The 14,982-nt window shown below is 46.1% G+C and overlaps 1 protein-coding gene across 1 annotated transcript in view; it reads right to left on the bottom strand.

Annotated features, from left to right (window-relative positions):
• LRRC1 (leucine rich repeat containing 1) overlaps positions 1 to 3,330 on the bottom strand; it is a 185,284-nt gene extending 181,954 nt beyond the window's left edge. The window contains exon 1 of the mRNA XM_044290858.1: positions 2,730 to 3,330. Within this exon, the coding sequence (XP_044146793.1) occupies positions 2,730 to 3,023 (294 nt within the window). The 5' untranslated portion in view covers positions 3,024 to 3,330. The remainder of the gene's footprint in view (positions 1 to 2,729) is intronic.
• Positions 3,331 to 14,982: the final 11,652 nt, after the last annotated feature.

The raw sequence follows: 14,982 nt of genomic DNA, 5'->3' as shown, positions 1-14,982 counted from the left end.
CCCTGAAATGAAGGGAGTGGCTGGTCGGGCACGCACACAGCTACTCCATTTATTTCTATGGGAATTCTGTCTGTATCGGGCTATTTCCGGAACTCCTATAGAAATTAATGGAGTGGCCTCATGCAGGTGTGACCAGTCACTCCATTCATTTCTGGGGGTTGCACAGGATACAGGGCCCCTGTTCTCATGATCGCTGAGGGTCCCAGATGTAGGATCCCGACCGATCTAATAGTTATACCCTATCCTGTGGATAGGGGTTAACTTGAAACAACCAGAATAGCCCTTTAAGTGTGTCAAAAACAGGTGTCTGGATCTGATGAGATCTGCATAATGGCACCCTTACACAGTGAGGCCAGGCAGCAGGATCCGCATGTGGATTACCAATAATTGCTGGGGCGGCACCACTAATTGGCATCTGAAACAATGGAAAGTACAGCTCAAGCCCAGCAATCACCGGTAATCCGCAAGCAGATCCTGTGACTGGCCCACACCGTGCAGAGACCCCAAGACGTCTTCGTGGTCATCACCCATCATCACCAAGATCACAGTCTGGGTCACCTATACAACTCTCAGAAGGAATTTCCTTCCACACTGGGCATTATATAACGGGTTATGTCAGGGGGCAATCTGTGCTGCTGCCTTCATTAACACCTTCCTGTCTGTTTGCCTTTTTGTGTTAGCACAATGGGGGACTGATAAGAATGACAGCTGATAGCATTAGGCACTTTCCATGATCCTGTGTGCTGGGAGAACACACCTCGCAGCAGGGCCTGTACTGTCAAATCTAAAGGCCTCGCCATGAGAACCTACAATCCGTGACTGGAGGATTCTTGCAAATGCTGGAAAGACTGGACTGCGGTATGCAAGTCAACGGTGATGTGTATAACACTGCAAAAATAAAACATCTGAAGGACTACATGGCCACCATGATTTGCTCACTAGATCTCCTCCGTATCAGAAATGCACATCAGCTCAACACCTTGTGTAAACCAAGCATAGCGTGATCTCCTCCTTCCAGGTGTGAAGGGAAGAACACACCATAACCCGTGAGCAGGCGTGCCTGGATACTGGGAGGAAGACCAGTACAGGCGCTGACAGTCTGAGTCACTCAAAGTGACAATGACACTGTGGAGAGCAGAAAGTGGCTGGGAACCATTAGAGAGCAGCTGCTCTGCGACCAATAAATAGCTAAACCTGAGCAAACAACTGCAGAAACGCTGTACAGAAGACAAGTCAGGCGGAGACAGATCTGTCACCTCAATAAACACTGTACTGGAATTACACACAAATGACGGCACAGAAAATAGCCTCCCCTCCCCCACACAACAATGTGTGCGATTCCACCATAACACACTAGACACCCTACAACCAGGATAGCATTACCACAAATATACAAGACATTGTGCGCCGAACACAAAAATGACGGTGGATTTAAGCAGTTTGGGGAAGTCTCCTTCACCAGGACAGAGCACTTAAAGGGGTATCCCCATCTGGGGCACTGATGGCATATCACAAAGATATTACATCCATGTCATATAGGTGAGAGTCTCACTTCTGGGACCTCCCATCTCCAACACAGGACCCCTGAAGTGAACAGAAAGCAGCTGCATATGGGCGGTCACCCTCCTCTCCGTTCCCGGAAGTCCCATAGTGGTGAAAGGAGAGGTAGATGCGCTTGTGCCATGCGCTTTCCATTCACAACTGTGGGACATCTAAGCGTGCACACCATTTTCAGAACTGCCATAGCAATTAATGGAGCGTACGCAACACATGCGAAAGGCCGTCAATGTCCCAGATGGGCCAACACCTTTAAAGAGAACCCGTCACCAAGAAATTCAGTGCAATCTGCAGGCATATATTTTGTTATAGAGCGGGAGGAACTGAGCTGACTGATCGATAGATTTCCAGGAAAAGATTCAGTAAAAAATTTAAAGCTCTGCTCTTTCCGACTTCGGTTGTACACAGGGTTGTCTTATTGGGGCTGACAGCTATTAATCACTAATAACTCCTCCCACACGTTTCAGTCAATCTTTCCACAAAAAGCTATGGGGGGAGAATTTATTAGACCAGCATCTTTGCCATCCTCTGAACTGGTGGATGCACTCGATTTATGACGAGGCGCACACCTCGCGATAAATTAAAACGCATCCACCGGCAGTCTGTGCGCCTAGAGAGAAATTACCGCCAGCTCATAGCCAGAAAACTGGCGAAAACGTGGCGAGGCCGAAGGCCCCACCCACGCACCTCCCTGACGGCGGAATACGATTGGCTGCTGTGGACATCTGCCTGTTTTCCTTTACACCGGATTGATAAACCTCCCCCAATCAGTATTGTGAAGAACACTTCAGAAGACACCGACTGGCTGAAAGATAAATCCTCCGCCCAGATGTCTTCTTCGGCTGGATGCCACCCAAATTCAGAGTTGTATAGTGGAGCCCTTAGCACTCCCTGGTTTAACCCTCTAGGGTGACATTCTATTTGCATATAGCCAAGGTGTCGCAATCACACAGGCGCTCCCTCAGGTAAGTTCTTGTGGAGGGCCACCATACACCTCTCAACAGTCAGCATACAATTTCACCCATCCACCTTCCACAGGGTCTGGCGACCTCCCAGATGTCCTACTGTAAATAGCTCTCCAGCCACAGTGTTGTCATGGCACCAGGCACTGCCACCCCCACCCCTTCATGCACTTTCCCAAACTTTCCCGAAGTGGCCAGCCTGGTGCTCACCTTGGGCAGCTCCCTCAGCTGGTTGGCATCCAGTAGCAGCTCCTCCAGGCTCCGGCTGTACCTGTAGATCTCCTCTGGCACGGCCAGCAGGGAGCAGTGCCTCTTGTCCACAAGCTCCACATGACGGTTACACCGCCACAGGGGGATGCAATGGAACATCCCCGAGGAAAGTCCGAACCAGCGGCCCAGCGTGCCTATTGTGCCCTGGTCCAGGTAGCCGCCCGCCCCCGGGTCACTGCGGGTCACTTCCGAGCACTTTGTGGATCCACTGCTCTCCTGGGGCAACGTCACCATCCAGGTGAATTCACCACAAGTTTCCAAAGTCACGGGTCAGGCCCCCCCACGGTGAATAGCAGGTCACTACACCTCCTCCCGCTGCGTGTGGTGCGCCCGCGGGTCACTCCACCCCGGATCCCAGGAAGTAACCTGTGCGGAGAGCGTGTGGTCCTGCGTCCCTCCCCCTGCGTGGACATGTACACATGGACCGGTGTGTGAGCGCCGCCCCCTCCCCCTCTATTATCACTTCGGGGCCTCTCCCGCCCTCCTCAGGCCTCGGTGACGTCCGCGTGACCCCGCCCTTCCCGGCTCTGGTATCAGCGCTCCGGGCTCACACTGTGTCTCCTGGAGGGAGGAGGCGACGGCTGGAGCGGGGCGAGGCCTCCGTCACAATGGGAGGCGAGGCCTTCCCTGACAGGACCCTGCTGCCGCCACAACACCTGACTCCAGCCCAGTGACGGACACCGGCTGTGTTGTGTCCCCGGAGAGTGTCTAGTCACACTGCCTGTGTCCTCACAGTGTCTGTAGATACAGTGGGAGAAGGTGTGCTGTCACCTGGTGTGTGTGCTGTCACCTGGTGTGTGTGTGTGTGTGTGTGTACGCGTGCTGTCACCTGGTGTGTGTGTGTGTGTACGCGTGCTGTCACCTGGTGTGTGTGTGTACGCGTGCTGTCACCTGGTGTGTGTGTGTGTATGTGTGCTGTCACCTGGTGTGTGTGTGTACACGTGTTGTCACGCGCGTGTGCATGTGTGTATGTGTGTGCTGTCACCTGGTGTGTTTGTGTGTGCTGTCACCTGGTGTGTGTGTGTGTACGCGTGCTGTCACCTGGTGTGTGTATGTGTGTGCTGTCACCTGGTGTGTGTGTGTATGTGTGTGCTGTCACCTGGTGTGTGTGTGTGTGCTGTCACCTGGTGTGTGTGTGTGTGTGCGCTGTCACCTGGTGTGTGTGTGTGTCTGCTGTCACCTGGTGTGTGTGTGTGTCTGCTGTCACCTGGTGTGTGTGTCTGCTGTCACCTGGTGTGTGTGTGTCTGCTGTCACCTGGTGTGTGTGTGTGTGTGTATGTGTGCTGTCACCTGGTGTGTGTGTGTGTGTGTACGCGTGCTGTCACCTGGTGTGTGTGTGTACGCGTGCTGTCACCTGGTGTGTGTGTGTATGTGTGCTGTCACCTGGTGTGTGTGTGTATGTGTGCTGTCACCTGGTGTGTGTGTGTCTGCTGTCACCTGGTGTGTGTGTGTGTGCTGTCACCTGGTGTGTGTGTGTGTGTGCTGTCACCTGGTGTGTGTGTGTGTACGCGTGCTGTCACCTGGTGTGTGTGTGTACGCGTGCTGTCACCTGGTGTGTGTGTGTGTATGTGTGCTGTCACCTGGTGTGTGTGTGTACACGTGTTGTCACGCGCGTGTGCATGTGTGTATGTGTGTGCTGTCACCTGGTGTGTTTGTGTGTGCTGTCACCTGGTGTGTGTGTGTGTACGCGTGCTGTCACCTGGTGTGTGTATGTGTGTGCTGTCACCTGGTGTGTGTGTGTATGTGTGTGCTGTCACCTGGTGTGTGTGTGTATGTGTGTGCTGTCACCTGGTGTGTGTGTGTGTGCTGTCACCTGGTGTGTGTGTGTGTGTGTGCGCTGTCACCTGGTGTGTGTGTGTGTGCGCTGTCACCTGGTGTGTGTGTCTGCTGTCACCTGGTGTGTGTGTGTCTGCTGTCACCTGGTGTGTGTGTGTGTGTGTATGTGTGCTGTCACCTGGTGTGTGTGTGTGTGTGTACGCGTGCTGTCACCTGGTGTGTGTGTGTACGCGTGCTGTCACCTGGTGTGTGTGTGTATGTGTGCTGTCACCTGGTGTGTGTGTGTATGTGTGCTGTCACCTGGTGTGTGTGTGTACGCGTGCTGTCACGCGCGTGTGCGTGTATGTGTGTGCTGTCACCTGGTGTGTTTGTGTGTGCTGTCACCTGGTGTGTGTGTGTGCACGCGTGCTGTCACCTGGTGTGTGTGTGTGTATGTGTGTGCTGTCACCTGGTGTGTGTGTGTGCTGTCACCTGGTGTGTGTGTGTGTGTGTGTGTGCGCTGTCACCTGGTGTGTGTGTGTCTGCTGTCACCTGGTGTGTGTGTGTCTGCTGTCACCTGGTGTGTGTGTGTGTTTGCTGTCACCTGGTGTGTGTGTGTTTGTGTGTGCCGTCACCTGGTGTGTGTGTTCTGTAACCTGATGTGTGTGTGTGTGTGTGCGTGCTCTATCACCTGGTGTGTGTGTGTGTTCTGTAACCTGATGTGTGTGTGTGTGTGCGTGTGCGTGCTCTATCACCTGGTGTGTGTGTTCTGTAACCTGATGTGTGTGTGTGTTTGTGCTCTATCAGCTGGTGTGTGTGTGTTCTGTACCCTGATGTGTGTGTGTGTATGAACGGATGCATGACGGATCCGCATAAAATGCGAGTGTGAAAGTAGCCTAATGTGATCTGTGTCCTAGTGTGTGTATGTTTTGTGTGTGTTGTTACAGTAGTAATGTGTGTTGTATCCTGGTACTGTATGTGTGTGCTGTCACGTGGTATGTGTTGTTCCTAGATGAGTGTGTTGTTACACAAGTAATGTGTGTTGTATCCTGGTACTATATGTGTGTGCTGTCACGTGGTATGTGTTGTTCCTAGATGAGTTTGTAGTTACACAAGTAATGTGTGCTGTGACCTGGAAGACATCCCTGTGATATTGGTATGTCCATTCCCCAACAGATACACTACTCACAAAATGTTAGGGATATTTGGCTTTCAGGTGAAATTTATGGAAAATGTGTAGGGCAGTTCTGTATTCACACCTCATCTGGTGATAACAGTGGCTGATGCATAGCGCTCTACTGGACATCTCCAACATCGTTGACGGCCATCACTTCTGCTCAGCATGAAGCGACTTTCATCAGTGAACAGCACTGAGGCTACTGATCCCTCCTCCAGTGCAGATGCTCCCTGGCCCATGCAAGACGATAGTAAATAGGTGTGTAGGGTGATAGTCTACAGTGTTGAAAAGTCAATCACTTGTAGTTTAGACCCCCAAAACAAAAATAAAGGAAAAAGAGCGCCAGACCCCATATCAAGTACAGTTGGAAATAGGAGTAGAAAACACCACTATACAGTGATGAATGCTATATCGCACAGAAAGTGTTTCGTGAAGCAATAGTGTGGAGTCAAGATAGTGGGTGCTCCAGGTAGAAGACCCTGAGTATACACCGCTATGCAAAAAGGACCATCTAGAACCTAATAGTCAATTGATGGTGTGGTTAACGAAGATAGAATTGATAAAATGATGAGAATAATATAAATAGTAAATAGTAAAAGTGTGAAATGCCCAAACAGGACAATATCACAGGATTAAATAAAACTCACTTCACTGGGGGTAGTCATCAGGATAAGCATAAAACACCTGTGACTTGAACCCCCCCGGCCAGGATCGCATGTAGAGTCGTAGTGATGGAAGGCAGCAACAAGTCCAGTGCTTCTGATCAATCACCTTTAATGTGTATACGTCGAGCCACGTATACACATTGAGGGTGATTGATCAGAGGCACTGGACTTCCCGTCACGCTGATGCCGATAGGCATTAGGACGACGGCGCTCTCAGGTCTCAGCGACGCCTATTGGCGTCATCTCTTGAGACCCGAGATTTCGCGTGAACGCGCCTGGCCAGCTCTGAAGTTAAACTACATCCTGCCAGCGTTGAAAATTGTCAGTGAGCCCACTCCCTTGGATGAGAAGCAACCCCACACATGAATGGTCTCAGGATGCTTTACTGTTGGCATGACACAGGACTGATGGTAGCGCTCACCTTTTCTTCTCCGGACAAGCCTTTTTCCTGATGCCCCAAACAATCGGAAAAAGGCTTCATCGGAGAATATGACTTTGCCCCAGTCCTCAGCAGTCCATTCACCATATTTTCTGCAGAAGATCAATCTGTCCTGATGTTTGTTTTGGAGAGAAGTGGCTTCTTTGCTGTCCTTCTTGACACCAGGCCATCTTCCAAAAGTCTTCGCCTCACTGTGCGTGCAGATGCACTCACACCTGCCTGCTGCTATTCCTGAGCAAGCTCTGCACTGGTGGCACTCCGATCCCGCAGCTGAATCCTCTTTAGCGCTTGCTGGACTTTCTTGGACACCCTGAAGCCTTCTTCTTTTTTTTTTTTTTAATTAGTCTTTATTTGAATTTCACACAAGGAACAGATCCATAAAAATCAGATAAACACAGATCAACCAATCACAATTAATAAGTACAGTTCCTTTTTCTTTCCCTATCTTCTCCCGTTTCCCAACCTCCACCCCCCCCCCCCCCCCTCCGCGTGGGGATGTGAGAGAAGAAAAAAAAAAAAAAAAAATCCTCCAACACTAAAGTAACCAATTTTTCCACACTTGGTCGAGATTTATTGACCTTTTTATATAATTCTCCATCACTCGTTCTTCTTTAATTAAATTGTCTACCATTTTTCTCCATTGTCCCACTGTCGGTAAATCTACTTTTATCCATTGCCTAAGTATGAGCAGTCTGGCCTGAAATAGTACTTTATTCAAGACCAGTCGTGTTTTTTTATTTAGTTTCAAATGTTCAGTTACCCCTAGAATACAGATTATTGGATCATTGGGCAGCCGGACTTTCAGGAGCAAAAATATGGTATCCATTATTTCTGTCCAATATCTATGGAGCTTGGGACATCTCCAAAAACAGTGTATTAAATCTGCTCTCTCCTCCCCACATTTTGGACACTTATCTGTTGCTTTCACACCCATTCTTTTCAACATCCATGGAGATCGATGTAATCTGTGCACTATAAAAAATTGTGAGATCTTATGTGAGCCCCTATCCGAGATTGTAGCATAGTTTCTAAGGGCATCTTTCCAATTTTCTTCTGTAAGGGAGCCTAGATCTTTTTCCCATTTTCCTAGAGCTAGCATTGTGATTTTTTTTCTCTTTCCGCCCATCAAAAGCCTATATCTCCTTGCTGTTGTTCCTGCTCCTTCCCCTACTGTAATGAACTTATCCAACCTGTCTGATTTTTCCCTTATATACCTATCCTCCTGTACCACTATCCGCAATGCATTCCTAAGTTGGAGATATTTATACGTGTCAGTATGGGGGATCCCAAATTCCAACACCATTGTGTTGAAGTCTTTCAGCTTATCTTCCTCAAAGATCTGGTCTAGATATTTCATTCCTTTTTTTCTCCCAATCTATATAGTCCCTTATTGTTTCTAATTCTTTTAAATTAAAATTTTTCCATATCGGTGTGTATTTCAGAAACCCTTTAATCTCCAATATCTTCTTAATTTCCCCCCATACGTATTCTATTAAGTTTAATATTCTATTATCTGAATTTTTTTTCCCCAAAAAACCTGACTCCAACACCTCTAAGTGATTACCTCCCTCTTTCCAACCCCATCTATTTAATTCTTGCCTACCCACTTGACTGTCTAAGCTACCCTTTATATTCCCGTATTGAATTATTAAATAGTAAAGAAACAAATTAGGGACCGCTAAACCTCCATCCTGCACTGGGAGCTGGAGGACTTCCTTCTTTATCCGAGGGATCGCACCTTTCCAGATGAGGTCCCCCATTAGTCTCTCTAATAGTTTAAAGGTAGTCTGCGATATTCTCACTGGAGCATTTTGCAATATATAGAGTATCTTTGGGAGAAAGACCATTTTTATTAGATTTACCCTACCTTGGATTGACATTGGCAGTTTTTTCCATATATGTATTTTAGTTCTTAATTCTTTTATTAGGGGGAGGACATTTAATTTTTCATATTCTTCTATATTTCCGGAGATTTGTACACCGAGATATTTAAAATTTTCATGTTTTTTAAGAACCTGCACCCGTGTGTCTCCTAGTAATTGTCTATCTCCCAATAATAACATATGTGATTTCCCCCAATTTATCTTCAGACCAGAAAAAAACCCAAACTTATCTATTATCTCTATCGCTCTATTAAACTGCTCCCCAGTGTTTTGCAAAAAAAGTAAAATATCATCCGCATACATTAACAGCTTTTCTTCTCCGCCCGCATATTGAAAACCTTTAATCTCCCTGTCGTTTCTTATTATATTTGCCAAAGGTTCAATTGCCATAGCAAATAGCAGTGGGGAGAGAGGGCATCCCTGCCTTGTGCCACGGAATAGGGCAAAAGGCAGGGACAAGCTCCCATCCACCGCCACTCTAGCCCTAGGGTTTAGATATATTAACGGAATCCACCCTAAGAATCCCTCCCCTATACCAAATCTCCTTAACACTGCCCATAAATAGTCCCATTCAATACAATCAAATGCCTTTTGGGCATCCAGTGAGAGTATCGCTTTCTCCCCTGTATCCAATCTATTAGCTTCAATATTAAGAAATGTCCTTCTTATATTAGAGTATATTGTTCTACCCGGTATAAATCCTGTCTGATCTTTATTTATTATCCCTTTGATAACCCTTGAAAGCCTATCAGCTAAAACTTTTGCCAGAATTTTAACATCCGTATTCAACAGGGATATTGGCCTGTATGAACCGGGATCTGTTTGTTCTTTTCCCTTTTTTGGAATTAGCGTAATAGTTGCTTCTTTCATAGAGTTCAGTAGGTCGCCTAATTTTCGGGCCTCGTCCAGTGTTATCTTTAGTTCTGGTACTAACACCTGGGAGAAGTTTTTATATATTTCAAAGGGAAGCCCATCCCCACCTGGTGCCTTCCCAGCTTTAACCTTCCCCAAAACTAGATTTATTTCTGCTACCGTTATTTCTTTTTCCAGATATTCTTTTTGGGGCTTGGATATCCTATTAAAGGCGATATTATCCAGGTATGAATCTAGCTCTTGTTTTGAGTATTGTACCCTAGACTTATAAAGCTCTGTGAAGTATTCCCAAAACACTTTTTTAATACCTTCGGGTGTAGTGGTTAATTTACCCGTTTTATCTTTAATTGCCCCTATCCATGATTTCCCTTTTTGATTTCTCACTATATTTGCTAATATTTTACCGACCTTTTCGCCCTCCGAGGCTAGTTGGATACCTCGAAAGAGCAATTCTTTCCTACCTTTCTCTAATTGGTAAATCTTCATCTTTTCCTGTTCTTCCTCCCAAGCTCTCTTATTTAGTGCAGTAGGGTACCTCATACTTGCCATACCTGCCTCTTGCAGTTTTTTCTCCAATGCCTTCCCGTTCTCTCTGGTTCTTTTTTTCCAATGATTTACCTTTTTGAACAATACTCCCCTCAAGAATGCCTTGAAAGTGTCCCAGACCACTAATCTACTGGCAGACCCGTTATTTTCCATAAAAAAATGTTTTAGTTCCTCAGTTATGCTCTCTTTATCTGAAATCAATGATAGCCAATGGGAGTTGAACTTAAACATTAGCGGAGTATTGTTCTTATTCAAATCCAGTTCGACTGTCATTGCATTATGGTCTGACAAGGCCATGGGTATATATTTTGTCATGATCCTATTTAGGGACATTAAATTTTTATTTCCAAAAGTCATATCTATTCTCGACCAAGTTTGGTGTGTTTTTGAGTAACAGGAATATCTAATTTCATCCGGGTGTTGAGCCCTCCAAACATCTATCCAGTTAAATTCGTGGGCTACTTTACATAAATCTGCATTTTGTGCTCCTCCCCCTCTGCTAGATGTCCTGTCCCTGAGTGGATCCATAACCGCATTATAGTCCCCTACCGCAATCAATATACATTCCTGCTTATTCAACATAAATCTATACAGTTGGTACAGAACATCTGGTTTATATGGTGGTGGAATATATATATTTGCGATTACAGTTTTAATCCCATCCACAAAACAATGTAAAAAGAGATATCTACCATGGTCATCGGTCTCACATGCCAAAGATTCAAATTTAATCTTATTATGTACCAAAATTGAGACCCCTCTAGAGTAAGTGGTGTATACCGAATGATATCGCGCCACCACCCATCCCCTCTCCAACCATCTTACTGATTCTTTGTCCAAATGTGTCTCCTGGAGGCAGATGATGGCTGGCAGAAACCTCTTCATCCACTCAAGGATAGCATATCTTTTAACCCTGTCTCGGAGCCCCCTCACATTCAATGAAAGGATCCTAACCATCTAACAGAGGGGGAGAGAAAAAAAAAAAAAAAGGTTTTCTCCACGTCCCCGTCCCCATCCCCATCCCCACCCCCCCTATATGCCCCCCCCCCCTCTATATAGTCCCCCCTTCTGCTGTCCAGCAGTCCGGGCGACTCCATAACTTAGCGTGACTCCTTTCACCCCCCCCCCCTCCCCCACCAGCCTCAAAGGCCCTCTCCATCCGCCCAATCACTGACTTCCTCCGGAGTCTGGAAAAAGGAAATCTTGCCGTTATATTCCACCCTTAATTTTGCCGGAAAAAGTAAACTATACTTTATACCGGCCTCTCTTAATCTTTTTTTAAAGGATATAAATTCTCTTCTTTGTGCGTTAGTACTAAATGAGTAGTCTGGAAAGAGTTTGATCTTTACACCCTGTATATAATATTTTTCTGAAGTTCTTGCGTCAGAAAGTATTCCATCTCGATCCTTAGATAGTAAGCATTTCACCAGTATAGGTCTGGGGTAATCCCCTGGCGCCCTATTTTTTTGTGGGGACCCTATGTGCTCTTTCTATAGTAAATAAGGGCGAAAGAGTACCTACTTTGCTATTTTCCCTCAACCATTTTTCCATAAATTCCGTGCAGTTTCCTCCCTCCGCTCTCTCTGGGACCCCCACACATCTTATGTTAGCCCTTCTTGATCTGTCCTCTTGGTCTACCAATTTTTGTTCCATCTTAACATTTGTTTTTTTTAGGTGGGCCACCTCCTTCTCTAGTTTCTGCACAGATTTCTCTAGGGTGGGAATCCTTTTTTCCATCTCTTGTAAACGCTGTCTTACTTTTTCCATCTCGGCTCTGATAACCATAACGTCTGTCTGCACTGCCCCAAGCTGGGTTACTAAATTACCCATTAAATTTTCAGACAGTGGTGGACATCATCACCAAGGGCAGATCACAGTCACCCCAGATCATGTCTTTTGTCCGCAGGCTGGTCTGGCTCTCGCTGGAATACAACTTCCATGTGGCATGCAGGCACATTCAGGGGGTTCATAATGTGGCTGCAGACGCCTTGTCACGCTTTTAATTTCAAAACTTTCTTTCAGGTCATGCCAGAGGCAGACCGGGTGGGGCTACCTCCTCCGATGTATCAAAACCTGGTGATGGATTAAACCTTTTCATTGCTTCAGCAAAGTCTTTGATGCAGAAGTCTTTATCTTGTAACACTGCCAGGAACTACAGGACCGCTTGGAACACCTTCAACAGGTTCATGGCCCTACATCCGAGACAAGACACTGACAAGACCACTTACATCAAAGCTTTCATAGCCTACTGTCACATTGACCTCAAGCTATCCTTCAATACTATCAAATTGTATTTGGCGGGTGTCCAACATTTTTACATATTGGAGGACCCCGAAAGTAGGTCGGTTTTTCTGTCCCAAGCAGTCAGGGCAACACTCAGGGGTGTTCAGAAAAGTAGTCACGCAGCCATCCCGAGCAGGCAGCCTGTGTCAGGGGAATTATTTAGAAAGCTTTCATCCTCCCTAGATGGTCTTCCTTTTGGGCTCCTTTCCAGCACGGTCATCAAGGCTGCAATGTACATTAGTTCCTACGGGTTCTTAAGACCCGGCGAATTCACCCGCAGTTCAGCCAGGTCCAAGGGTTTAACCAGGGGTCAGCTGGTATGGCACAACGACCATTTTTCCTTACACCTCCTCACTTCCAAAACCGCGCAGGTGGGACCACCAGTGGAGGTGAAGTTCTTCCAGTCCGCCAACGCTTGGTGCCTGGTCCAAGTACTCAGGAGTTTTCTGGCAGCTCTGGGGGACTCCACCCCAGATAGCCCGTTGCTCCCATTCCAGGCCTCGGCCCTCACGGCCACGCAGTTCATCTCGCACGTTCGCACTCTGGCATCGGGCTTGGGTTTCGACCCCAAGGCCATTTCAGGGCACTCCTTCCATATTGGAGCAGCATCCACGGCTTCAAAGCACAACGTCCCCGGCCACGTCATCCGTAAAATGGGTCGCTGGCGCTCCTCTTGCTAAGGGCACCCCTCCAGCCATATTAGTTAGACAGGTAGTTTTCTCTCTGTTAGGTCTCGGCGCTTCGTGGCGCTAGCTCTCTGCAGTAGCCATGACCACAAATATCTTTAGGACATTTTTATTGGGTAAATTTTGTCTCCGTATATACCTTACATTTTAATGGTTATTTATGTTTTATATAAATGTGTTTTAACTTTTGAACCTATGATACAGATGGTGAGTGCCTGTTTTTTTTCTTTTACAAATATTTCCTATTATAACTTAATGAAGGGGTGAGTCACCAAAAAGCAGAGCACCTCTACCATAGTATAAAAAGGGAGGTGAGCTACTTAAAAAAAAAAAATTAATTTCCCTTTTTGCCATATTTCAAATGTATACCATGGAGAAGCAGTAATTATGTCAGCTTAGCTCTGAGGTATAAGGTTTGTGGTTCTTATCTGCCTATGAAGTGAAGCTACAAAGAAGATGAGTCTTGCAGCAAGACAACTAGAGAATGGGTTCTGTAAGTCAAAGCCCAGACCTAAATGTATTAAGACTGTTGTGGCAGGACCTGACAAAGTGCTGATATGCAATATATTAGTGTGTCATATATTATATTAATTCTGTGGCATACGTCTCATAAAGACTTTCTCCTTTCATTGGGGGAAATTTATCATGAGTCCAATTTCTGGAGTAAAAAGTCATACACTTTAGTGCAAGCTATATTTGTGCAAAAAAAAAAAAAAATTCTTTATTGCTCTCACCATAGGTAGAGTTAACCAGGAGGGCAGGTGCCACCTTTGGATCAATGAATTTATTAAAAGGAACCTGTGATCAGGATTGACATACAGAGCTGATGAAATATTCTTACTGTGCATCCCTCAATCATTCCTAAACTGTCCGTGTCTATGCTCAAAAGTATTGTATTCATGTAACTAGAAAAGGTACAATTTCTGGGGAAATTGTGTGAAGTGTTCTTGCCTCCACCAGTAGCTTACAACTGGAGTGGGCGGAGTAACTGGGTGGAGTGGCTTGAGTAACTGTTGTGTGGTTGGATTGGCTGGAGTAACTGTGGAAAGGTTGCACCTAAAAGTCGGGGTGGTTGCACCTATTTGATTGGCCGTTGTAGACCCCGCTCACTTTTATAAATTTTAACCTTTGTCTCACACTGACCTACCCTGCCGAGTTTGGGTGCTGTGGCTTAAATACTGTGAGAATGACAGCTGTTTAAAGGTTGCTTATTGAAGTCATGAGGGAAAATCTGATTGGTTGTATGTGGCTCCGCCCACTTTTTAGCGTCCCCAAAATGAGATATACATTGGCACAGTCCTCCAGTGACCAACTGTGCCAAGTTTCAGAACCCTGCCATTAACAGTCTAAGAGTTTGAATTTTTCCCATTTAAATAAATGGCTGAAATTTGATTGGCCGTTGTAGACCCCGCCCACTTTTTAATTTTTTTTGACCCCAGTCACCCAATGACCTACAGTGCCAAGTTTGGGTATTCTGGCTTAAATATTGTGAGAATGATAGCAATTTAAAGGTTTATCATTGAAGTCAATAGGGAAAATCTGATTTGTTGTTGTTGGCTCCGCCCACTTTTTCAATTTTTGAAGCCAAAGTAATCTATGACCTGATTTCTGAGATTTGAAGCCCCTGATATCAATAATGGCAGCATTTTTCAATTTTCTGCATTTTTCAATTTTTGCATTGAAATCAATCAAAGAAATCTGATTGGTTGTTTTTGGCCCCGCCCACTTTTCTGAATTTTAATCCTAATCCTAAATTGTCCAACTGTACCAAGTTTGGGGATCCTGCCATTAACAGTCTAAGAGCAGCGGCAGTTTTAAATGTCCCCATTAAAATAAATGACTAAAATTTGATTGGCCGTTGTAGACTCCGCCCACTTTTTTAAATA

This window comes from Bufo gargarizans, chromosome 4 (genome assembly GCF_014858855.1).
Source record: "Bufo gargarizans isolate SCDJY-AF-19 chromosome 4, ASM1485885v1, whole genome shotgun sequence".
In the NCBI taxonomy this organism is placed as follows: Eukaryota; Metazoa; Chordata; class Amphibia; order Anura; family Bufonidae; genus Bufo; species Bufo gargarizans.
The sequence above is the reverse complement of the archived record's forward strand: the minus strand, read 5'-3'. Positions and strand labels throughout refer to the sequence as shown.